Source organism: Panthera pardus, unplaced genomic scaffold (genome assembly GCF_024362965.1).
Source record: "Panthera pardus isolate Hobbes unplaced genomic scaffold, ASM2436296v1 HiC_scaffold_11, whole genome shotgun sequence".
NCBI classification, from domain to species: Eukaryota; Metazoa; Chordata; class Mammalia; order Carnivora; family Felidae; genus Panthera; species Panthera pardus.
The window spans coordinates 34,092,620-34,119,457 of NW_026526666.1; the positions used below are offsets into that span (position 1 = coordinate 34,092,620).

Sequence of the window (26,838 nt, forward strand, 5' to 3'; positions counted from 1 at the left end):
CACCCAGGCACCCCTTTTTCTCTTAAATTTTTAACATTCACAAAATGCCTTTGTATAAAGTAAAATTGTGATGTATCAGAATAGCATTTCTTTACATAATGCATTTAATTAATTATGTGATTCAGTTGAAAGTCATGTGCTTGACCAAATGTTGTCATTGTGAACAAAGCTCACAGCATCTACCTCAGCAGTTCCAGGAATGCAGAGGCGAGCAGTCCGCAGAGCTGGGTTAGTGATAAAATCACTTGTGTAGTATTTTCTTCCATTAGGATCAACTAATGCAATTTCAGGGGGACCACTGGTCTGCCATGTGACAAGAAAGGTAGTGTCATTGCCCACACTGTTATCCACAGTCACGGTGTTTTTCAGTTGATGGTGAGGTTTAACATTTTCACCCGTACTTTCAAGCTGTTCAAGAGAATACAAATATACATGAAAGTTTCTAGTGGTAGGCGTAAACATCCCATCTTTTTCTTTACTTCCAGGACAAACAAAAATACATTGGCAAAAATAAAAATTACTAAATTCTGACAGGTACTGTATTTACATAAATCACTTTTCACAAAATACCTTGCCAGTGCAAAATATTGCATATTATAGAAGTACAGAAGATATAAAGTATTGTCATAGTTAATACAAATGTCTCTTCATTATTTTTTACCAATTGATTTTAGCTGTTCCCAGACTGTCTGTTATCCAAATCAACATTAGCTTCAGATCAGCAATTAACAGGCTTTAAAAATTTTTGTTTGTGAATGTGCTTCAGTGGTTTAATTTATATATTATCTCTCCAGATACTTTTATATATTTTAATAAGAAATAAAACACTGAGTTTCAGGGAGCTTGGGTACATTAGAAGAATTATTTAGCCATCTGCAATAAGCCACGTGAACACGTGTGTGTGTGTGTGTGTGTGTGTGTGCGCACGCATGTAGGTGCACGCATGCAACACTTACAGAGTACATACAAGTGATGGCACTGAGCTAAATGCTTTACATATATTACTTCACTTAATCCTTTTGAAAACGCTTTAAGGTGACTACTGCTGTTAGCCACATTTCAGAGATGAGGAGACAGAGCCTTAGAGAAGTAACATGTGCAGTGTCACATACAAGGAGGTGACACGGGAATAGAGCCCAGGCCGGCAGACACCAAGAGACCCTACGTTGAATCACTGTGTATCCACAACACACACAAGCGTAAAAATAACTTTGGACATTTTTATTTATTAAATAAATACACTAAGTAATGCGCTGCAATATTGCTCAAACTCAGAAAGCATAAAAAATTCACTGGTGTCATTTGGATGACAGCAAAGACACTGTGGATTATTTGTTCAAATCCATCTTATAAGTATTTGTAGACTGCTGACTACTGGGGCACATTCTGTGCCCTGGGCCTGAGCTGCTGAAGGGGATATAGTTTCTGTCCATAGTCTAATGGGGCTAATGACATACGCTGGGGAGAGGTGGCCACGTTTGAGAACATAAGGCAAATTTGAGCCATATGAATAATATTTTGTTAAATTTTTGAAAACATTTTTAAACGCTTGTTTTTATGTCATAGCATTAAAGAAGAAATCACAGGGTAGGAAGATTATTCAGAAGAGCCAAATGTAATCTAATTTCTAAATACATGTTCTCATTTATGATTCCCCTTTTTTTCACTTCTAATGATAAACTTGTGCTTATTGTCTTTGCTGTGTACATATAATCTTCATGTTAAATATTTTCTAAGAATAATTTAACTGACTTCATTGCTCACATCAAGTCATTAACTTGGCAGGTTAACTTACCATCTGTGAGGAAACAGCAGATGAAATTTTGTTCAAACCCTCAGTTATGTTCAAAATATCTTTAAAGTACTTAGAAAAAACTTGGCCCTTTTAAATGGCTTGATTAGAGGAAGCCTTTGTGAGCAAAGTCAAGTAAATTGCAGAAGTCGAAGAAATATTTAAATTTGTTTAGAATTTAATGAAATAGTTGATGTTTTTAACACAAGGGAGGAGGTTCAAAGAAGTTTTTAAAAAAGCAAAAAAAAAAAAAAGTAAAATGGATTTTGATTGATGGAAAGTTATTATAGAACTAAACCTAAGAAACAGTTTCTTATTTGTCATCTTGGTCTTAGCTCTACACCACCCCCAACCCCACCCCATCCCCATTTTGAGCCACTAGGAAGGAGCAAGTTCTGCTTACAGACTTTAAAAGCCCGAGGTAGCAATTTTCAGGAAATTACTACTAGGGTTGAGAAAAACAGGCATCAGGTAAGGATGAATCCTGGCTCTGGTGACACCAAGAAGCTCTTTTAAAAGCCTTCTGTGCAAGAATTGTTACATATTCCAATAAGGTTAATGAGTGAGTTAACACAGTTCATTTGTTTTCCTTGCTTCCTTCTCCCTGCCCCCCAGCCCCATTGAGGAAATTCTGACCTGAATACGTTGTTGAAAAATGTCTCCGGTTCCAGAGGGGATTCTACTGAAAGCATCAATCATGCTATTGGAGTTTGATTTATCTGGAACAAAGAACTTTACACCTCCTGAAATACATGATTGGGATGTTAACCATTAAAATGTGTAAAATAAAACAAAGAATAATATGTGAGGTCTTTTGCAACAACCTTTCCTGTGTAAGAGGCTTAGTTTTGGGGAAGGAGGTGTTAGCACTTGGCTGGCATTGCATGGCATCCTGCCAGCCACATGGTGAGCAGCAGAGGTGAGTAGTTTTGTGTGTTCTGTTCACGGCTGTAATGTCAAGGTCTACACCTCTGTCTGGTACTTGATAGAAACTCAATGAATATTATTTGAATAGTCTTATAATGAAGGTGATTCCTAGACACTCTAGGTTCATTGCTATCTGCAGTGCTATACGTTTACACTTATGCTTACATTCTGAAAACATTGTTTTCAAAAATAATTCAATAAAAACCTAACTTTTAATTTGTAAGTCAGCAATACTCATTTTTATTGGCTATAAGGACTATAAGATAAAATTATTCCATGCCTCATTTAGAACAAAAAAAAGATATGGATCTTACAATTTGGTATGTGTCCTTATCATGAAAGTTAGTGTGTTTACTCTTAAATATATTTTTAGCTCTGTGATTATACATGCTCAGATTAGTTTAACAAAAAATTATAAAAATTATATTTTCATTGGTTGTATATGATTGGCACCTTCTAAGAAAAATCTTTAAAGGTCAACAAAATTTTGGCAGATTTTAGCAATGATTTTTGTGTTGTTTTCCTTAAGATAGCTGTTTCTATTTGTCTTTTTCCAATTAAGCCACACATTCTATTGTCATAATATGAGCTTCATGGTTGGGAGTATTCAAGTTAAAAGGCTTTGAATATTCAATTTAAAAGGAAATGCTCTAAAACATAAGTGTTTACAAATATATTTACCTGTATGATGTGATAATTCCTCCAGGTTTTTGACCACAGATGAGCCCAGGGCAATGGAATGAATGGTTGAACCACTGCTGAGCACAGTAAGTAAGCAATTGCCAATGTGCTCATCACCTCCACTGGTCACTAATATCATCACAGAGCCATGGGCTTTTCCATTCAGTTTTTCAACCACCTGAACGTAGAGTATCAGTCATTTGGAAGGAAATGTAATTCAAGTTGCCATTGAATGGAAGAATTCACTCATTCCAAATTCCCATCAGTAAGGCATATGCCTCTTTGAGATCCTCTGTGGCTTGCTGCACTCCAAGCCCATCCCCATTCCATCCTCAACTCACCTCATCAAAGGACTTGTCACTGTACATGCCATTGCTGGATTGCTTGTACAGAGAGACTCTTTCTGTTTGAATCATCACAATATGCCCCTAGTTTAGAAGAGGGTCCATGATAGAGGAAATGGGGCACATTCTTGTATGTTATCTCTGCCTCTGACATCCGGTGAAAGACCAATAAGAGGCCTTAGAGAAGTGGTTCTCAACCTTGGCTACACATTAGAGTTAGATGGGTCTAGAATTACTATACGCAAAAGCCAGACATTACTGATTTTGACTGGAAAACCCAAGCATAAAAATGGCTACAGTTGGGCCAATCACCGAATGCAGAGGGTCAGTGTTAGAAATTGTCCAGATGATGCTGAAGTTCCCCAGCCTTGGCCAGCGTATTTATTTATTTAGTCATTCCTTCAACTAGCATTTATCGAACAGCTAATATGTGCCAGGTACTTTGCTAGGCACATGGGGTTTAATGGTAAACAAGACATGGTTCCTGACCTTAAAAATAACCCATTGTTACTTTCCTATCAGTGTGATGACCACACTGTAACAGATTGCCCCATATCAGAAGGAACCTTAGCTATAAAATGAAGGAAAGGAAAGTGATGGTGATTTGGGCATCGCGTACCCAACTGTACCTCAAATCCCTTCTTAAGCCCTGAGCAGACGCTGGTTTGTGCTTCTGCTGACACAGTCGAAGGCAGATGTGAAACCAACAGCTTTCGGTCATCATCACTGTTAATTTGGTGTAGTTGGGCTCTGATCTCCCCTTTGCTGTTGAAACTGACAATGCCCACAAAGGTATGAATTTCAACAATCTGCATCAAGTAAAATTCTGCTGCCTGTTGCAGTCGAAGGAGTCTGTCAGCCTGTGTCCCAAAAAGGAAAAAATAAAAATAACAACCTTTGGTTGGTAGACAAAAATATGATTCAGCAACCTGGCAAATATCTCTGCCAATCATTTAGCAGTGTCACATTGTAACTTTTTGAGTTTTATAGAATGACACTATGCTGGAATCTTGTTTTATTAATTGCAGGCTCAAAAATAAATGTTTGTCAAGGAGGACAGAGGGGTTGAGAACCCTACCTCCAACAAGCTGTTCATATTTACCGCTCTCTAAGAACACATATTCCCACTATTTCTCTCCAACTCAGAATTCGAGATCTATGAAACCAGTTTAAACTAGATTTGTAACTGCTTCTTTTAAAATCCAGTCTGGGTAAGAGGAAACGTAATATTTTTCCTACTTATTAAAATAGGATTGTATGAGATACATACATGGCAGTAGAGATAAACCTGAGTGTTAACCAGTTGAAAAGTAATATTAGTGACCAGGTTTGGGCATGTGATGTTACTGATGTTCACTAGGTTCACTAGGCTGTGGGAGCAGCAAGCTCAGCTTCAATGACCCTGCGTTCAGTGAGGACTGTGGTCTCTTTCTCCAACTTAGACATCTCCCTTAATATCTGGATCTACATTTCACATTGCTTCAGAAGCATCACAAATTTCATGTCCCACAGGTATCTCAAACTCTACACACTTTGAGTTCATTGGCTCCCTTTCCAAATGGGAAATGATGCTTCCGAAGCAATGCGGAATGTAGGTCCAGATATCAAGGGAGATGTCTGAGTTGGAGAAAGAGACCACAGTCATCACTGAACAGGGGGTCATTGAAGCTCAGCTTGCTGCTCCCCCAGCATCATTAGATTGTGAGCATTGTGAAGTAGAGACTATGTTCTGTCATCTCTGTGTCCACCAAGCAAGCACAGTCCAGGCACCTAATGAAAGAATGGCTATGGTGGTTCAAGGACAATATTGGCAAGAAAAGGAAAGGGAGTTTGCTTTGCTGTGAGTGTGTTACTTTAGGTTTATTTCCCTTCTACTAACTTCACATCTTCTCTCAAGTACAACTATCCCTTTCATTCTACCTATTCTTGCTCAATAGAGGTAGCTAGCCAATATAAATAACCCTGAGACCATCTTTAGAAGATCATGGCCTAGTCAACTGTAGGTGGGCAAGATTACACAATTATCCAGATGCTGAAGGTATTAGTGGTGTTCCTAATATTTCAGAGACAAATTGAAAAAGGCAAATTTTCCAGGACTACTGATCCAGAGAATATAAGAGGATAGACTCTTCCTTAGGACAAGTTCTATGATTAAATAATACTGCCACTTTTGAACCAAAAGCTTCATATTCATTTTTTCACTTATTCCCCCTCAACAACTTTATGAAATAGATGGTGGTGTGCTGGTAAATGTTTTTCAAAAACTGGCTTTCTGGCAAAAGAGGGAGAGACACCCTGATCTGTTGCAACTGAAAATCTCTGTGGGATTAACTACTCCCACCATGGTTGATTTCAAGTTGTCAATGTGATGTCACTAAATGCAGAATTGGGAAGAGATGTTGACCAGACACAGGTGACCGGAGGTAATCTTAAGAGCACAGATTGGGGGTCAGCAGACATTTTCAGAAAAGGGCTAGAAGTTAAGTTATTTCAGGCTTGATGGGCCATATATTCTCTGTTGCAAGCACTCGATTCTGCTGTTTTAGCACTAAAGTGGCCATAGACAAGATATAAATAAATGAGTGTTGCTGTGTTCCAATAAACTTTATGGAGACTGAAATTTGAATTTCATGTAACTTTCACATATCATGAAATATTACTCTCTTGACCTTTTCTAAACCATTTAAATCATAAAATCCATTTTTAGCTTGTGGGCTATGCAAAAACAGGTAGTGAGCCAAATTTGGCCCATGAGCTGTTGTTTACTGACTCTGGGCATAGATAATAGTAAAAAATAGGAGAAGAATATTTAGGAAGTGATGACTTTTGAGCATTTATTATATGTTAACAATTTTATTTAATTATAAATCTACATGGTTTAATTTTTAATAATGGCTGTATTTAACTACTGCTTGCAAATTTCCTAAAAATTTAACTATTGACTTTAAGAAACCAGTATCAGCTGCTCCTGTCACCACACTAAAAGTAGCTATTGTAATCCCTATTTTACAGATGATAAAATAGTTCAAGAAAGTTATTTTGGTCTTGACTATAGAGACAGTAAGTGAAGAAGCCAGGAATTAAAGCACATCTGCCTGGTTCCAGAGATTAAGCTTTTAACCACTATCTGAGAGCTATGAGATTTTCAAAAGAGGATTTCTGCAAGGCTCCTCGATTACTACATGACTGAGGTATGGTTTTCCATCCATGGTGACATGGGAAACATAAACACAATGGATATGCACACTCTCTGCAAACCCATAGTCTCTTGCCTCCGCTAGGGATATGTACCAGTGAGTGAAATGTGGCCAAAGGAAATTTTGTTACATGTCAGAGTTTTATAAAAAGGTCTTGGTTGGAAAAAAGTTGCAATTAGTAGCAAAACTCAGGGCTAGGAATTACCTGTGGCTTTCATTTATCTGCTTTATCTCAATTTCTGGCCTACATTGTGAATTTGTTCTTCTAGTCCCTAAGAAAAAATGAAATGCATGAAGATTCCAAACCTTTGGCCTCCCCTCCTCTGCCCTTACCCTCTGGAAATAAAAAGAATTAAAAACTGATAGAAAAATGGTGAATGGTTTACAGCCATTAATTACCAAAATGTTACCTCTTCCATTTTACTGGACACATCCAGCACTAAACAGACCACTTTGTCACCAGCCTGAATAAGGGAGAATACAGGAGGAGGTGGAAGCCCAGTCCCATTCATGGGAAAGCTATGATTGAAGTCAGCAGAGTCTGTGATTACATCCCATGCACTTCTGAGGCTGCACATTTGGTTCTGTAGGTTTGGAGCTTCTTGATTGTGGGTACGTGCATCACAGAATTCAACCACCTATAAATAGAACAATGCCTATCAGAAAATGAAGGGACTCTTCCCATATTAGACATACTTCTCATTCTCAAGCAACTAAAGGTAAAAGGAAAGGTGAGCTGAAAGATGAGAAATTAGAAGTGCCATAGCAGTCCTTTATTACTTCAAGAATGACTTTGAGTTTACAAATAAACGTTGGCATCCTTTGCTTGAAACACTGGCACCTTGTGGTACTTGCAATCAGTCTCTATTATCGTCTATTTGCACTTGGATAACAGAGAGCAGACCGTGTATATATATCTCAGTCTTAGGAAAACAAAACAATCTCCCGCCTTTTTTTAGTACGATAACGTGTTAAAGAAAACACCCCAGAAGATATTGTCTTGGTCAGCCTATTCCTTGAAATTGTATTTAATGACCCACCTGCACCTTTATCTATTGATCAGTCAACATAAATCGATCTAGTTCAAATATTGATCTCGGTAACAATAGGATGAGGAAAAAAAAAACAACTTAAACTTACTTCCTGGTCTTTCTCCCCATTTTTAAATATAGATATGGTCTATTTAATAATACTGAACATATGTCACCCCTTTTAAAGGTATGTTTCACATTGCAAAATGATGTGTTACCACCTCCTCCCAGTGGCTATATTCCTGTAGAGTAGCTACTTCGTGCTAACAGAAACATGGGAGCTTAGAACTAGCAGACACCTAATAGACTTTCCAGTTCTATCTCTATTTTCATAGAAGAGGAAGGTGAAGTTTCAGAAGGTTAATAATTGCTTAAAGATATTCTCAGTAGCATGGGGAGACAGGAGTAGAACCCATTTTTGCTGTCATAATTTCTTTGTTTTTAACTCCTTTCTGTTTATTTCATGACTATGAAACTTCTTGGATTGGATAGTAATGATTAGGTCTTTCAAAGGTTCACAAAGATAATGCCTAGTCACAAACATTGTGGATGAATACATGGAATCAAGTTGGGTTCAGATATTAAGGCTATAAATTAAAAATATAATGGATCAGACAAGAAAAGTGAAAAATCACCTTAAAGTTACAGAAGGACTCCTAGCCTTGACCAAAACCAGACTGAAGAAAAAAAAAAGTTTTCTAAAGAAAAGAATGTGTCCATCTAAGGGACACTGGTCAGCCGTGGAAACAGAAAACTTCACAGGGGCATGTGCCCATGTGCTCCCAGTACCATGGAAGGGAGATGACACACAGACGTGAGTTTCAGGTCTTTGTGAAGATGGATGGATATATCCAGTCATGAAGGCTGATGCCATTAAACCTCTGTACCACCGGTCTTCCTCCTTTCTGATTCCATTCTCTCAGAGAGGCTTCTGGGGACAATTTGGCTGTTTCATGCTGCTTCCTCTAGAGAGAGAATGAATTGGCTAGAGGATGCAAGGATTGGATCCCCATGACAGAGTACTATTTTTAAACAATAAATTATTTAATAATAATAAATTATCAATAATAAATTATTAATAATAAATAATAAATTATTATTTAAAAATAGTGTTCTGGATTCATACACTAGGCTCTTATCAGTGCGGAATACTGACAAGGTAAGTTTCTGAACCTGCAAAACTAAGGGTTAGTTGACTTGGTAATACCTGGTTTTCCTTTTTAATTTCTTTTTTTTTAGATGTTTATTTACTTATTTTGAAAGAGAGAGTGCACATGAGTGGAGGAGGGGCAGAGAGAGAGGGCGAGAGAGTCCTTTTTTAATTTCTGTACTATGCAAAACAAGGGAAAGAACTAGGAAACAAAATAAGAGTCATTTGCTACTTCAAGTGAGAGAAATATAATTGTGTGTTTTATTACTCTTACTCATACACCTTCCTGTGAAAGCACCACCATATGAGCAGCTTATTTTGAGGTTTCCAGAGTACCCTTGTTAAATCACCTTCCCCAGAAAGCAAATAATCACTTTTCTAAAGGAATATATTTTTTGGCAAACATCTTTGGGGCCTCAGTGTTTTTTGTTTTATCTGTGAAATAAAAACTAGATGAACTCTAAGGCCCTCAAGCTCTAAAACATAGTGAATCTTAATGTCTTTTTGTTTAAACACTTTAAACATTTCAGGCCATCTTGGGAAGAGATGAATGCTGTAGGAGATTTTCATTCCAAGGCCATACTTACAGAAGATAAACTTTGCATGAACATTATCGATGCAGTTGCATTTTGGGTGCTATTGTATATAAACATACATCCTTCTTTAAAAAGTTTACTAATAATACAGTTTTCTTGGGGGCAAGGGCCTTTTTCACACACAAAAATGCCTGTGATGTCTGATGAACACCTGAAAATAGAAAGAGAAATTGGTCTATTTTAGAAATACTTCTGTTTCTTCTTCATTTGGTTCATATAATAATTTGTTGCAAGGCTTGTAGCTTGCAACAAGCTACACATAAAACATTTTAAAAACTATTCTGTTAAGAAAGCTCATTAATTTAGAAATACACTCCAGTTTGTTTTAAAGCATTTGAGCTGCGTAAGAAATTCTGTATCACCAAAGGCTTTAACCAACTAAACAGGGTCAAAGGAAAAGATACCAGGAAATGGTCGTGAACTTTTAGAGGCCCAGGAGACAGCATGACCAATAGTATCCTGAATCACAGTGTCTTTGAGCTCATTGCCATTGGACAAGAGAGCAGAAGAGAATGAACATGGGATGAGGATATTTAAAAAGGATTCTTTCCTAAATGAGCAATCTCAAATTCTACCAAAGGGAATGAAAAACAGCACAACCTTCAAAAGAGGAATATCTTCCAATTGATGATCAAATGATAATTGGTCAATATCTACCAAAATTACAGCAGAGGGTACATTTTGACCCAGTAATTCTTGGAAGCTACTCAACAGACATATAGATCTGCCTGCATACATGAGAAATAATATATATATATATATATATATATATATATATATATATATATATATATATGTGACATTATGACCTGCAGTACTGTTGGTAACAACAAAAAATTGGGAGCAACCCACTTGTCCAGCAATAGGAGACTGGTTGAAAAGATATAGTATATCCATACAATGGAACATTAAGCACTTATTTTTAATTAAAAAATTAATGAAGAGAAATATATATTCATATTTATTTGGATTTGCTTAAAGAAATACTAAAAAATAAACCAGAAACTAATAAAAATGGTTACTGGAGGGGATGAGAGGGAGCCGGGTGAAGACAGTGGTGGTAACAAGATACCTTAGAGTATAACTTTTTATATTGTTTTCATATCTGAACCACATAAGTATTTACCAACTTTTCAAAAATGAAATAAAATTTAAAAATAAAAGGATCTCTTTCTTGTCAGTTAGGTTTTAGCTGCCATTATCAACTTCATTTTAGAGTAAAAAAAAATAAACAATGAATTTTAAACATGAGAAAAAGTACCAACCTTGTTACTTTAATTTGATTTTGCCCATTTATATAGAAAGGTTTCTCACTGTTGTATTCATCAAACACACCCCAACGGAGATGGGCCCATTCGTGGACAAACACCCTACCTGTGGAAGAGAGAGCTTTTGTTTTAAGTTCCTAAAATCTCAGCAGTGGGCTTTGCTAACTAGTGAACATGTAACATCACTTGACCATATACACTTACTACAAAAGGTTAAAGTGCAATTGCCTCCCGCTTTTCTCTTCCTCACCTATTTCCATCCCCTACTTTACCCCTGTCATAAAAGAGGCAGTCTGAAATTATGCTTAGTCTTTGTAGATGCAAACCAGTGATTTACTTTGTGCACATCTATATGATACTTGTGATGAGTCCCACATTCTCTCATTTCCCCAAGTGAAGCTGCCTAACATGTTTATATTTAGCTTCATACAGGCCTACAGTTTCAGGATTTAGGGGAGAGGGAAAGAAGCATATGTAAGTACAGTGGATTGAATGTTTATATCCCCCTAAAATTCATATGTTGAAACACTACTGCCTCATGTGATGGTATTAGAAAGTGGGGCCTTTGGGAGGTGATTAGATCACAAGGGTGGAGCCCTCATGAATGGGATTAGTGCCCTTATAAAAGAGACCCCAGAGAGCTCCCTCCTCTGCCTTCCATGTTAGGACACAGAGAGGAGATGGTTGTCTATGTATCAGGAAGTGGGTACCAGACACTAAATCTGCCAGGGCCTTGATTCTGGACTTCCCAGCCCCCAGAACTGTGAGAAATAAGTCTCTGTTGTGTAGAAGGCCCTCAGTTTTGGGTATTCTGTTAGAGCAGCCCAAACAGACTAAGATACCAAACAAGCAAATAAAGATTTCCTATTCTTTAGTCTGGGTTAGCCAAGCATGCCTATTTTTTTCTTGTAAGTAATTCTCCTCTCTAGAGCAGTGATTGAAACTCTGGGGCCAGGGAGGGATGAAGGAGTAAAAAAGATCCTAAATGTCCTCTCCAGCACTCCCCAATAAAAGCTTTCCAGATTAACTCCCTCCCAAAGCCCTTTCTTTTATTCTGAATTCTTTTAAGTTCTGGGAACCCAGGAATTGTTTACAGAGTTGACTGAGGCTGCAGCATATTGTGCAATTTCTGGACTGTGGGACAAAGGAAGGGAGGGGAACCATCTAAGCTGAAAGTATTAGGGAAAAGTTTGTGCCTAGTCATGGAATTTAGAAGTGTTGATGAAGTCATCATCTATTTGTGCAGAGATTATCAGCACCTCATAGTTACTGGGGAAAAGACATTTTTATAAAGTGTTTTACAAAGTGTATTTTATACAGTGTGTCGCTCCAGCTCCTGTTCGCTATACAGAGGATAATAAAATCTATATATATTTAAATGGGGGTAAAGTGAAAACATAATTTGAAAGGCACTACTGTATGTTAAAATCAAAAACAAAAAACAAGCATGGGATAGTTAGCCCTTGACTTGCTGATCTGTTCTCTGTACAGTTTCTCCCTTAGATCTCATCCACTAAATGCCAGTTTCCAAAGCTATGACCCTGACTTCTCTCCCAAACTCCAGCCGTCTACAATCACCACAGGTTGAGCCTATCACAACAGTCCACTGCTCCCCACAATCAACTTTCCTAGATCCAGAGTTGTGAATTTCCCCTTTAAACAGGTCCCTCCTACTTCTGTCATAAACCTGGTATGTTCCTTAATGCTGCTATACACCCCCCCCCCCCACCCCATCCCTGGCCTTTCACTCTGTAGCAGTCAGACCTCTATTTTTTTCCGCTCCCCCCCCCCCCCCCCGCCCTGGAATATCTCCCATCACTTAGAGCTGTTAGGATTAAATAACAAGAGAAGCAAACAGCACAGCACCTGGCACATAGAAAATTCTCATTGTTCTTTTTTTTTTTTAATTTTTTATTTTAACCCAAGTTAGTTAACATATAGTGTAATAATTGTTTCTGGAGTAGAATTTAGTGATTCATCACTTACATATAACACCCAGTTCTCATCCCAGTAAGTGCCTTCCTTAATGCCCACACCCATTTAGTGCCCCCCCCCCCCCCGCTACATAACACCCTCCAGCAACCCTCAGTTTGTTCTCTGTATTTAAGAGTCTCTTATGGTTTGCCTCCCTCTCTGTTTTTATTACTATTTTTCCTTCACTTTCCCTATGTTCATCTGTTGTGTTTCTTAAATTCTATATGATTGAAATAATATATTTATCTTTCTCTGACTATTTTGCTTATCACGATACACATTCTAGTTCCATTCCACGCTGTTGCAAATGGCAAGATTTCATTCTTTTTGATCGCTGAGTAATATTCCATTATATATATCATATATTTATCATTTATTATATATCTGTATATGTTTTTCATTCTTAATACTCTTTCGTGTCCTCATCTCACTGCCCCCACTCTTTTCAAGTCTTATTGCTTTTTGCCTGGACTTCTAGTTATTCTCCTGATACTCACTTTCCCTCTCACTGATTTGAAGGAGTCAGATCATCCATACAGCCAGGTTCATCTTATACAAACACTTTTTTACTGATTTCACTCCTGTGCTCTTAAACCTTCAGCAGTGACTTGCTAATTTGGGCGTTTGAGGCTCCGCGTCACCTATCCCCATGTGCATTTCAGCATTTTCTTCCACTGCTTCACTCCCCACGGTTTCTGCACTATCAGGGCCATGACTGCTCCCATCTCTCAAATATGCTCTAGATTCTTCTGCTGCCACTGTTTTTATTCATACTCTTGGCACTGTTCTCTGCCATCTTTCCATTTGTCAACATGATATTAACCTTGAAGATCCCCTCCATTGTGAGGCCTTTCCTGAGGGCCCTTAGTGCAAACTATTCTCTCCTTTCACTGAATTCTCATAGCACTCACTGTCTGGGTGTCCAAGTGTTTCTGGCTCACTTTGTCTCTTATCTTTTCATGGGCATGTTGCCTATCTCCCCATCCAAATGGTAAGGCCTTAGAAGGCTTCAGGTTCTCTGAGTTGCTTTTCAGCCTCAATCACAAAATATTGCAAACAGTACTGCCCAATGTCTGTTGCTGGATAGGTCGCACTTACTTACCTCGTGGTCCATAGCCAGCTGTTAAGTCATCGTTTAATAGAAAGTTAGATGTGAAATGAATGTATTTTCCCTCTTTTCCACACCCTCTGTATTGCAGTGTGTAGGGGTCATCTCCATGTGCCCCATACCAGTCAGTCACGATGACATTTGCCTATATTAAAAGAAATGTTTTATAGTACTCTGTATCCTAACAGTGATGTTGGTGACATGAACATATACATTTGTTAAAACACTTTGAACTGCACTCCTATGATCTGTGCATTTTATTGTATGAATTGTGTTCTAATTTGATAACAGATTTAGAAAATTGTGTCTTATTAGATGGAGTTTAAAATGCATGCACAACTAAATATCAATAAAATTACTTGGCACTTTCAAAAACATCCTTATTTTCAAAGCTTTGCAAATGCCCATGGAGCTTTATTATTTCCATTTGACCTTCCCATTTTCCAAATTAAAATTTTCTGAAAAGTCAACACTGTAAAATTCTGACATTATAAGACACTATAAAATGTAACAAAAAGTTGCACAAATGTTTAGAAACAACAAATGTCATTCATAATTGCACTGTAAAGTATTATAGCCTTTTGTGAACAGCTTTCTGTGGGTTACTTCATCAGTAGGAGACAATAAGATGTGTTTGTTTTAAGCCTTTCCCTTTCATTCCCATTCCCATTAGATCAGCAAAACAGTCACTGTCATGAGGTTGCATTTCATCTTGTACCCTGACAATTTCAGTTATTATTGCTAAAACACAGTATTTTAAGTCCAAAACTAAAGTGAATATCTATTCAAATAACCATCTAGAGAATATAATTTTACAGACAAAATTGTTTCTTTTATTTTTAGGAAGAAAGATAACATGTTGTCTCAAGACTTTCCTTTAGAAGTATGTTGTTAACTTTTTTTTTAAAAGCTGATTTTAGAACTATAGATCTAATATGATCCTATAAATATAAATCACTTTGTCACTATGTGTACCATATGTGTAATGTTTTATGTGTGTGTGTGCATGCCACTGAGTAGAAGAAGGTAATATTTTCAGTTTTATTTTGCATTATTTCTACAGTGTTTGAGTTTTTTTTTTGCAACGAGCATGAATTATTTTTATAATAATCAACATTTATTTTTAGAAAGATAAGAATTAAAGCCAGGGCCTTTGTAAGGCAGAACCTGCAAAAAGGGCCACAGATGTCATGCCCTTATGCCCTTGGATAGTTTTCATATGGACAAAACCTCATTCCTGTGTCTCAAAATTTGTCCTGAATCTAAAAGGAAGGGGTGCTCCACTAGGGATGAAATACTCAGAGGCTGTTTGGGGGTCCATTCTACTATAGATCATAGTAATACAGTTCTTGCCTACCTTTTTCTAACTGCCCCCCCCCATCTATATTAGACTGTGGATTCACAGGGACAGGAACTACCTTGCTTGTCCTTGTGTCCTCTATATACAGGGCGTAGCATGGCCCTGTATATGATGATCATTCACTGTTTGCTTAATTGACATTATGAGGCTAAAGGAATTGGCATCCAATAGACATATGAACAGCATTCAATGATTATTCTTTCCTTTAATGTTTTGGCCCAGTATTATTCTCATTTTAATTCTTTATTTCTCAGCCCTCCATTAGGATCAGGAGTATGACCTGGTTTTGATGTTAGTTGTCTCCAATGCTTCTTTGTTTCACGGAAAGTCAAATTGATTAATGCCATCTGTATAGATAGCTGGAGACAGCATAGCTTGGTGCAGAGAGCACGGGTTTGGGAAGCAAATAGACGTGGATCAAAATTCTGGCTTTGTAATTTACTGTTTGACTTGGGATAAAATCCTTCCCTTATTTGAGTGTCTGTTTCCTAACTTGTGATAATAATTTGGGATAGCAACTAATTTTAGGGTGTGTGAGGACAAAACAATATACATAGCATGCCTGGAGCTTAGTTGAAGCTTCAAAACACTAGCTTTCTTTCCAGTTTATCCCAGTTCCTCTCTTTCTCCTAGCTCCATGGCCAAGCAAATTGTCAAAAGCTTTCACCTGGCCATAAATCGAGTGTCTGAAGAGCCTCTTTAACTTCTTCAGGACACCAGCATGCTATCTAGATTGCTAGTCCATTTGGTTACTGAGTGACTTCAAAGAAGAATGGAGAATTAAAATAATCTCAGGAAATTTCATGCCAAATGGCACACATGAAGAAAAGGCAAAGCTACACCACATGTCCCAGCCCTTCTGTCTGAGCTGTGGTTGTGGATCTGGAATCCACTCCGTTGCTGAAGACCTGAGCTAAATAAGTGCACACTGCCTCTGTTCCTGCCCCTTCTCGTGGCTGCCAGGGCTGCTGTTCACAGTAACTTCGGCCAGTTGCCAAATGTGTTTAACATTTGTTTACAGTGTGCAGACATAATCATGGATGCCTGACTCTGATCGACAGCCTGTGAGAGTCCTTCGAAGGTTAAGTTCTTTTAGGTTGGAAAAGAAAAGGTAGCCACTCCTCGCCTCCCCCCTTTCTTCCTTCCTCCTTATCACCATACTCCTAAAAAGTGTCCTGGACTTGGGCTCATGTGAAATTCTGTGAATTTCCAGAGCTCCTATTCCTGGGAGCTGGAGTGCAGCTTCAAGACAATGGATGTGACGGATTACTTGCTGCAATCAATCCTTCTCCAGGGCAGGAGAAGTCAGTCATATTTTTATGGCTTATGTTTCTGTCTGGACATGCGTGTCTACTGCCCCAGACAGGATGGGAAAAGAAGGTAGTCGTAACTGGAACTGTTCCCTGCACAGCTCATAGTCAGGACGATAAAACCTGCTTTTGGGCCTTAAGCAGAAATTTCAGAAAGGAACCTGTAAGTTACAAAGCAGAGACCTTCTGAGAAGCTACTTGGGCAATGGTATTTTGCTTATTTTTTGTTCCATAATTTGCACTCATTTGTTGTACTTCCATGTATTTTGTGAACAACAATCTTCCTAATAATATTACTTGTATATTAACATCAGTTATTTGTTTTTTGCTTAAGTTCTCACTTTTAACATTTGAACACCATGTATATTCATTGCTTTTTCCCAAGTTAAGTTCATTTAAGAAAATCCTGAATTCTTACCTTTTCATATAATTCTTGTTTTACTTTGCTGTAATTATTAGCTTTCCACGTGGTGGGTATTAAAATCTTTATCTTTCTGAAAAACACTCTTCTCTTGGTAGCATTGAATAGATAAAAAGAAGCTTCAGTTATCATTTCCTATAACCAAAGAAAAGAAAAGCTTACCTTGGCACATGTAAATCTTTCATGTTTTGGTTTCCTGATTATACTTGAGTGAGTAATAGTAAAGCATAATGAAAAGATTTTAAAGGAGCCCATTTCTTTTAGAGACAGCCTTTAGACTTTGGGAAACCTTGGGAGCAAAATAAATAAACCTCAAATAGTTAACTGGAAGAGATTTTTAGGACACTAATAGTGAGTCTGGGCTTGCCTAAATAATTTTTCTCAGTTTTGTGAAAGGCTTTCAAGCTTTTACCAGACAAATCCCTTTCATGTCACTCCTATGGGCATGTTCAAGACCACACCTTATGATGATACCAATTTCTCTTAAGCAATACCAACGGAAGCTCTAAAGTAATGGAGCTATGATCCTTCTGCACCACATTAAGGTGAAAATAGTCAATTACTTTACAGAACATTCAGGTGAAAAGAATTTTGCTCTCAGATTCCCTTTTTGTCTGAGAATTCTCCATCTCAGGATGAAATCCAATAATTTGATTTTAATAAGCACAATCATGCTTATTCATCAGTTAAACATCTGGTCTTTGTTACCACAATGGGTTATTTTTTAAGCTGCTACCCCAAAAGCAGTCATGTTAGGAAAACAAAAAGGCTAAAATTAGTAGTAACCAACAAGAACAAATCAAGAAGGGCTAGATCAACACTCTGAGCCGAGACTGTGCAGAATTAGATGAACAGACTGGTTTGGCCGTAATTATAATTTTGGGTACTTAAAAGAAATGCTGGTCTCTTTACTACTCAAATACAAATCAGGGAAGGTTGTTAGCTTTTTAAAGAAGGCTACAGTCCTGTTCTAATAGGATAATGGTATTGACTTCACGCTTGCCACTCACCTTAATATTTGGGATGAGGTTCTGATCTTCAGATACCTGAGGATTGATTGCAATGAGTAATCCGTCATACCCATTGTCTTGAAGCTGCACTCCAGCTCCCAGGAATAGGAGGTCTGGAACTAGGGCCACCAGGAGAGTCACAAACTTCAGGCTGCAAACAGGACCCACATTGTCCCGACGGGTCATGTTGTAGAGAAGTGTCCAGTTTACTCACACTGGTCTTCCTGGGTTCATTGCACCAGGTTGTCAGTGGGGAAGCGGATAGTTTCTTCCTGAACTTGGAAGGTCCCAGAACTTGCAATGAAGGAGGTGCCTTTTTTTGCAAAACCTGGGTGGATCTCCCTGAGACCTGCCTCTGCATGTCTTTTTTCTCTAGGCAAAGTCACACTTACCTGTTCTGTGGCTGAACTTCCTTTTGAATCATGGTTGGGCAAGAAATTACTCCTTATTCATTGTAGATCTTCTCAGAAGGAAGAGGGGAAATAGGACAAAAGGTGCTTGAAAGAGGGAGGCCTGGTTGGGCTGAAAATCAGAGAATTGGATTGTTCAGTCCATTTTCAGCAGAAACACAGAAATCCGTAGTGACTTTTCTCTCCTCATCCTTGACAATCCCTTCCATCAGCACAACTTTTCTATTGCACTCAAGTCATTTTTTGATTGTTGTAAGATTCCCTTGTCTGCTTATTTTGAATATTTAGAAATTCATCCTGCAGCCCTGTCCCTGGGGCCCTTGGAATAGGTCGTCTGGGCAATCTCTCAGCTGATGGCTGAGGGGAAGGTATCAGATATCCCCCAGGCAGGGCCAAGTGCCAGGAACCTGAATGCCTGTGTGGACCACAGAAGCCTTTTCCTCCGCCCTTGCTGCCTTTTCTCTTTGGACCAGGGAAGAGAATAAATTTTTCCTTCAGCAACCCTCTCCTGAGGACAAGGCTGTGAATCAGTCTAATCTTCCATTTTTCCAGGACCTATCACAGGGTCTGCACATAGTAAGCATCATACCTATTTTGCAAGTGATTAATAGTACCTGATAACTACCAAATAATGCTTTAGAGTTTACAAATGAACCCATTTAAATATCTATTCCCTGATGCAAGCATGATTCTTATTTCTATTTTTCTTTTTTTTTTTTTTTTTTTTTTTGGTGAAGACACTGAGTCTCAGAAGGATTGAAAATTAGCCAATGGGGGAAGGAACTAACTTTTATTGTGTGATAGGTTTTACGATGCCTATTTTTTCAAAAAAAATTTTTCTTAATGTTTATTTATTTTTGAGAGAGAAAGAGATAAAGCGCAAGCAGGGGAGGGGCAGGGAGAGAGGGAGACACGGAATCTGAAGCAGGCTCCAGGCTCCGAGCTGTCAGCACAGAGCCCAATGTGGGGCTCGAACCCACGAACTGTGAGATCATGACCTGAGCCGAAGTCAGACGCTTAACTGACTGAGCCACTCAGGTGCCCCTATCATGTCTATTTTATAGGTGACAAAAGCTAAAGCTTAGAAAATCTAATTTGTTCAAGATTGTACAAGCATTGTCATAGTGCTAGAATGAGACTGACTGGCTCCAAATTTCATTGTTTTTCACTATATTATGTTTTCTTGCATTCTCAAGGAACTGGAAATAAAGCGACCAGAGCTGTGACATTGAGGGATAGTAAAGGAAATTTTTCTCCTGCTATCTCTCTATTTGGAAACTCTTGTTTCCAGTCCTGCCCTGGAAGCCTGAGCTGAGCTTCCTAAGTCAAATCCCCTCTTTCATGCTTTCACAGCATCAAATGCCTCTCCTTTGAAGTGTGATTATAGTTACAGTGTCACATTCATTTTGTGTAATTTGCATAGTTGTCTGCTTTCCATGAAAGGCATATGAGAGAAGGTATCGTGCTCTGTTATTATCACTACCTCCTGAGCACCTACCTCAGTAAACTCTCAATAAATATTTGTTGAATGAAGGAATAGATGGAGTCAGGAGAAGAAAATAAAAGCTTGATTGCAAAAGAGCCCTGGATTATAGTGTGGAAATGCTCCCCCCTGCAACTTTATCTCTTCTAGAAGTATCTCTTCTATAAGTATCTCTTCTAGAAGGTACCTCTTCTCTGAAGCAGTTTTCCTCTTGCTCCCTCTTGTCAGAAGGGGCTTGGGTATTGGTGCTCCCCAGGGTATGTAGGAGAAGGGAATGTCTCTGGTAACCACACAGCTGTCAGAGTTGCTCACTGTACAGCTAGAGGTCAGCTTGGCTGTCTTGTCTTCCCAGGCTAATGCCCAGCTGTGGATTTTTCCCCCACACCTCTCCCTGTGTTACAGAGTGGAAGCCCAGAGGTGTGGTGACTCTGAAGGATTTGCCTGTAACTGTGACTCATCGATAAACAGTGAAATTTATTTTCAACTTTTCTTGGCAGTTTATTTTCTTGTGCCAATCTCTTGTGCTGAGATTATTGGCATCAGTAAAACAATATGCTTGGGGAACCTGGGTGGCTCAGTCGGTGAACCGTCCAACTTTGACTGAGGTCATGATCTCACGGTCTGTGAGTTCGAGCCCCGAGTCTGTGCTGATAGCTCAGAGCCTGGAGCCTGCTTTGGATTCTGTGTCACCCTCCCTCTCTGCCCCTCCCCTGCTCACACTGTGTCTCTCTCACTCTTAAAAATAAACAAACACCAACAAAAATACTAAAACACAAAAACCCAATATGCTCAAAAATTAAAATCGTAAGCCATACTAAGAGTAGCTTTCCACCAACAATCAGATAAGAGTTTCTTCTCGCTACTGTCCACACTTGTGTGAATTGTTCTCTGGCTGAGGGGACCAGTGAGGGCTCTCTCTCTGTCTGTCCTTAACAACAGCTACAATAGCTGCCACAGCATGTGAGGTGGAATGCTGGCTAGCGACTGTGGGTAGCTTTATAAAGAACAGCAGTATGTGAACGGTCTTGTCCAGTTCACCTGAACAAGGACACTCAGGCTTTGCTCTTCCTGGGTTGAGGGCCTAGATATGACATCCATTCTTGTCTACCTGTTTTTTGCTCCATTGCTTTTGGAACCTGATTACCAGGTCTGGCCACTCGACTGGCATCTACTTTCATCATCTGACCCTACAAGATTCCCGGTCATTGACCCATTCTCTGACCATGTCAGAGTGTCACATTCACTCTTGAAGGCCTTTCCCCCACTTCTGTTCCATCGTACTCTCGACACCCTTTTGCTGTCAGCAACTAGGCCTGGGGCCAGGCCAACTAAAGGTCTCTTCTTACCGCCTTCTGCTCTGACCAGGCTGACCGCACAGGAAACAAAAGTAAAAAGCTCTCAAAAACTGTCTTCTGAACATCTTAAACGTCTAAATGACTTAAACGTCATTCCTGAGCGGAGTGTCCACTTCTGATAAAGTGTGACTTTGTCAGCAACAAAAAAAAAAACCCACAATTTATCCTTGCATCCAAGAAATATTGATTTCACATGTCTATAGATTTTATGATTTCTGAAAAATGAAATATACCTAAAGTGAAGAAAAGTGGGAATACAAGGTTCAGACATTTATTTCAAGCTATAAATAAATTCTAAGAACCTGCTCTGCTTTTATCTGCTTTCAAGAAAATAAGAGTTATTCACTTTCAGTAACTGAAGAATCTAAAGCACATCTTTGTTCGTTGTCTGAATTTGCAGTTCATCCTGGCCCTGGAAGGCCTCTCTATCCATTTTCATGGAGTCTGCAGGTAGAGACCCACAGTCAAAGTGACTAGAACATCCAATTGGTGTCAGAGAAGTCAGGACATCTGGCATCGTGAGGAGTCCAAGGAAGTTTTGGATTATTTCCTCTCAGGCTTTTGTTTCAACTCTTTAGCAATTGCATTTAAAGCAGGAAAGTTCACTATGTGGCAGGGCTACAAAGCTTATGGACCACTTTGGTTTTGCAACATTCGTGCAATAAATCAAAAGAGAAGTAAGACTTTGAATAAAACATAGTTTGCTAGCGACTCGGATGGCACGTTTCATACCTCCCTTATCCCATTTTCTTCAAACTTAGACTCATTTTCAAGTAAAGGAGTGAAGTGGATGGTACAGATAGGGTCTGGGAAGTCATTTGTGTTTTGTTGAGTTACCACCATGTCAGAGCATGAGACTCTTATACTTCTCATTGTTTTCATTCTCCCTATGTGGTCTTTCACCCCCAGACTTTTGCTATTAAGCCTCCTCCCCACCCTCACTGTGACAAGAACTCTGCAGATGAGTTTGTGCATGAAAAAAAAACACCACTAAAATTTGCCAAAATGAATGGGAAACAGCAACTACTTTTACTGATAACTCAGTTAAAAAAAACATGGAGAAAAGGGTATGGAATATTTCTCATTTGCAAAATAGGCACAAAAGCGCCTTCTATAAAACACTCATGTGTATTATGTACCAGATTGCATATGGCATCATGTGGATATAAGATATTATCTTCATTATTATCATTATTTTCCAGGGAAGAACACGAAGAGAAAGCAGACATGTAAAGGAAAGTGTTTAAAGAGATGAAACATAAACATGGAGACTCAGAGAACAATAAATGAAATGAGAAGCACAAACGCTACATAGTTCTTCCCGAGCCTCCGGTCCTGTTTTCTTTCTGCTCTGATTCTGTCCATCGGTGAAGCTCCAAGGCTCTGCCGGATTCCCCTGCTGCCCCCAATCCCACCATGGAGCAGCACGTCCTTGCGTTTTCCTTCCTCTCCTTTTGCTGTTTCTATTACTCCACTTCACCCCACCAGCCCTGCAAAGAACAGTTCCAACCAGCTGAAAGATCTGGCAATTGGGGGAGTAGGGCTCCCCCTTCTGTTCTCAGGGGGCAGCTACCTGGGGCTCTGAATCTCCAGACAAAACTTGCGGCAAACAGAATCGACCTGCACAGACCTCCCTCCCAGAGTACACCAAAAGCTATCAGAGTAGTACTTTTCAAACTTTAATGTACCTAACAATCACCTGTTCAAATTCAATTCCGACTCTGTAGGTCAAGGTGAGACCAACATTCTGCAAGGTGAGGCCACCTCCCAGATGATACTGAGGCTGCTGGTCCTTGGGCCACACCTGGAGTAGCTGGCCTCAGAAAAGCTCTTGGGGGATATCCAGGGATTTGCTTTGTGATTGTAGCAGTCTATGTAGTCTTTAAAAATATTTTTTACTTTCTTATGGGAAAAGCCTGTGCTTTCTTCAGACCTCAGGAGAAAAACATTGCATTAATTATGCATTTTTTATGGTGACACCATTGTTTAAATATTCTTTGTAAAGAAACAGCTATAGAGTACAGAGTTAAAGTTTAAAAATAAACCAACAGCACAGAATTTAGATTCTTGAAAGTCACAATCACCTTTCTATGATTAGAGCCTCTGCCTCAAATTTAGTCTGTTTTCTTATTGATCATTATATGAGCCATGATAAGATTGTTTCAACGATCTCCAAAATGTAGTTTCAAACAAGTAATTGCCAAGGATGTACCTTATTTAAACAGGGGACTGTTTCCTTCACTGTTATTTCTCCTCCCTCAGTCAGTTATTCATTCAAAAACAAAATTGTGTCAAATACACCTCAATAAAGGTGCTAAAAACATAAAATCATGTTTTAGGTGCCAGGAACCATTCTAACTGCTGGATGTGTGTGAACAAAATAGAGTTTACGTTCTGTCCTAATGGAAAAGGGAGAGAGACAACACACAAATGTGATGGGATATCTAGTGAAAGTGTTATGGAAAATAAGAAATCAGGTAAGGGGAGGAAAAAATGAGAGGGTAGAAGTTGAAATCTGCTGTTTCGTATCAGGTGGAGCAGGAGGCCTCACAGATAAGATTATCGGGAGTGAGGAAGGAAACAGGCAAATATCTGAGCGAGAAGTGGCACAGGCAAAGAGAAGGGCGAGTGGGAAGCCCCTGGGGCCAGAAGCTGCCTGGAGTGGAGCCAGGCACAAGAGGCCATGAACGGGGCCCCGAGCTTGGAGGGGCTGTGACACGGAGGCCGGGTCCAGTGCACATACCACATAGGCTGGCAGCTCATGGGAAAGACTGGAGTTTACCTGTGAAATGGGCCATCAGTGATGGATGTGGACCAGTGACACAATCTTCCTTCCAGATTTCCGTTCTGTGAGGAAGCCAAGGGTGGTAGCAGGGGCCAGTGAGGGGTTTATCGCTGACCACATGTGAGGCAATGGAGTGGACGGACCTCAGACAATGGTCTTGGTTGTCGTTCTTTAGGCTTCTTTCAGCTTTCTAGGAGTTTCCTTTCTTCTCTACAGGGAATACTTTTTGCTGTTAAGGTGAAATAAAAGTCGTTCAGTTTGTAGGATTATTAAGAGAGGAATCAAAGAATACTTTGCCCAGAAATGCCTCACATAATGCTGACTGACAACAGAAGAGATAAAATGAGGAGAAATGACATGAAAATGATATGAGTTTATCTATAGTCGAATTAAATAAAAAATATAGTCCAAGTTTATAACATAAAGCTGTGGTTCTTGATGCTTTGTCCATAGGTGTTTGGTAAGTGGTAGATACAGTTATTATTAATTTAATTATCTGCTGTTGTCAGCTGGGGTCCCCTGTTCCTCAGAGACTTATGGGTAATTGGTTTTTATCCATGTCAATTCAATACCTGAGGACGACAGGTCCCCCTCCTAGATTTCCACAACTTCTTAAAATTCCTGTTTCCTGGAGCCACAGGAGCTGTCCCTGTGCTTTGCTATTTTGTTCCAAATATAATGTTTTGAGTTTTCCAAAGAAACATGTACATAGGTGGTGAACAATTGAGACTTTATTAGTTTATAGGTGGACCTAGAGAGGTATTTATGTCACAGAAAAATAAAATAAAACACTTCCCAATCACTGAGGGCATCGGCATTCCTTAAGTAATTTTCCACAAATGTGGAGTGCCCTTGGCCCCCCATTCGCCTCCGTCTCTTTCTATCCCAAGGGATCTAATCTCTCCTCCTTTCTCTCTTTTCCTTACTTTCAACAGCAAAAGCTAACAACTAACTAACCACCACCCACAAAACCCCTGCCTGGTCTCATGCAGAGCCAATGCCCTGCCCCTCAGAGTCCTTAGCACCACTTAGAAACCAGGCAGCCTGGGAGGGCTAGAAGGGATCCCTTTCAACCTCAGAAGGTTATATAGTGCCCAGGAGGGATTCTGGCCAAGGAGGGTTTTTAAAGACTCTTCTGGCTTAGTCACTGATCTTCCTGAATGGCTTCAAAAGCCACTTCAACTCATTTCTATTTCTTCTCCTCTAAATTAGATGTTAAAGTATTTATTCTGCTAACATTCTTTTTCTTGTGATATGTCACTTCTATTCCCTAAAGTTGCTATGTTCCATTTGACTAGCTTGGGCATAGCTATGGTCTCCGAGCTCTTCCCCTATCTGCAGTACCTAGCCCCTTACTTTGATCCCAGTTTTCTTGAATAACCTCCACATTTGACTGTGACTTGCTTGAAAATTCCAATAAATGCTCTGCTTAAACTGAGAGCATCTTGGATTTCCTTTCTTTTCGGTTACTACTCATCAATTCTTTTTGTGTCTCCCATATGAGTATTTTCTCTTCTGCTTTTTTCTATTCTCCTACAAAAAAAAAATAGGGAGAAACTTAAAAACGTGGTTAGTACAGTGTATGTCTTTCACTACACAGCTGTTTTTATTTTTTTTCTCCATTAGAAAGTAATAGGAATTTTTTTGAGTAGGGTCTCTTTAGAGGCACGTAACTAGGAAAAAGGAAAAATCTATCAGTTCCTTAATATAATTAAACATAAATTTAATATAATTGGTTACTAGAAATAGAGTCATCTTACAAACTAAAAATGTACAATGGATGATACATTTTAGCTAAGATCAGATGTTCACAATATAAAAATATTAACAGTATTTTATTTTATTTTAAATTTAAATCCAAGTTAGTTACAATATAGTGTAATAACGATTTCAGGAAAAGAATTTAGTGATTCATCACTTACATATAACACCCAGTGCTCATCCTAATAAGGGTCCTCCTTAATGCCACTTCCCCATTTAGCCCAATACCCTTCCAGTAAGGGTGTTCTCTGTATTTAAGAGTCTCTTATGGTTTGTCTCCCTGTTTTTTATTATTTTGGTTCCCTTTCCTTATATTCATCTGTTTTGTATATTAAATTCCACATCTGAGTGAAATCATATATTTGTCTTATTTCACTTAGCATAATACACTCTAGTTTCATCCACATTGTTGCAAATGGCAAGGTTTCATTCTTCTTGATTGCTGAGTAATATTCCGTTGTATGTATATGTGTGTATACGTGTACGTCTTCTTTATCCATTCATCAGTTGATGGAAATTGGGCTCTTTCCATACTTTGGCTATTGTTGATAGTGCCGCTATAAACATTGGGGTGCATGTGCCCTTTTGAAACAGCACACCTGTATCCCTTGGGCAAATACCTAGTAGTGCAATTGCTGGGTCATAGGGTAGTTCTGTTTTTAATTTTTTGAGGAAACTCTGTACTGTTTTCAAGAGTGTCTGCACCGGTTTATATTCCCACCAGCGGTGCAAAAGGGTTCCTCTTTCTCCATGTCCTCGCCAACATCTGTTGTTGCCTGAGTTGTTAATTTTAGCCATTCTGACAGGTGTGAAGTGATAGATATCTCAGTGTGGTTTTGATTTGCATTTCCCTGATGATGAGTGATTTTGAGCAT

General features: G+C 38.9%; 1 protein-coding gene across 4 annotated transcripts in view; it reads right to left on the minus strand.

Moving 5' to 3' along the window:
• Positions 1–18,521, minus strand: part of CLCA2 (chloride channel accessory 2) — a 36,888-nt gene extending 18,367 nt beyond the window's left edge. Inside the window, exons 1-10 of one of the 4 annotated variants that reach the window (XM_019414038.2) lie at positions 18,170–18,516; positions 17,157–17,294; positions 14,063–14,213; positions 10,984–11,092; positions 9,710–9,869; positions 7,352–7,579; positions 4,374–4,604; positions 3,401–3,578; positions 2,429–2,535; positions 184–408 (exon numbers count right to left, since the gene is read on the minus strand). In XM_019414038.2, the coding sequence (XP_019269583.2) occupies positions 184–408; positions 2,429–2,535; positions 3,401–3,578; positions 4,374–4,604; positions 7,352–7,579; positions 9,710–9,869; positions 10,984–11,092; positions 14,063–14,213; positions 17,157–17,294; positions 18,170–18,355 (1,713 nt within the window). In that variant the 5' untranslated portion in view covers positions 18,356–18,516. Of the gene's footprint in view, positions 1–183; positions 409–2,428; positions 2,536–3,400; positions 3,579–4,373; positions 4,605–7,351; positions 7,580–9,709; positions 9,870–10,983; positions 11,093–14,062; positions 14,214–17,156; positions 17,295–17,321; positions 17,449–18,169 lie in introns of all 4 variants that reach the window. The other 3 variants (XM_019414037.2, XM_019414039.2, XM_019414040.2) reach the window with 3 other exon arrangements.
• Positions 18,522–26,838: the final 8,317 nt, after the last annotated feature.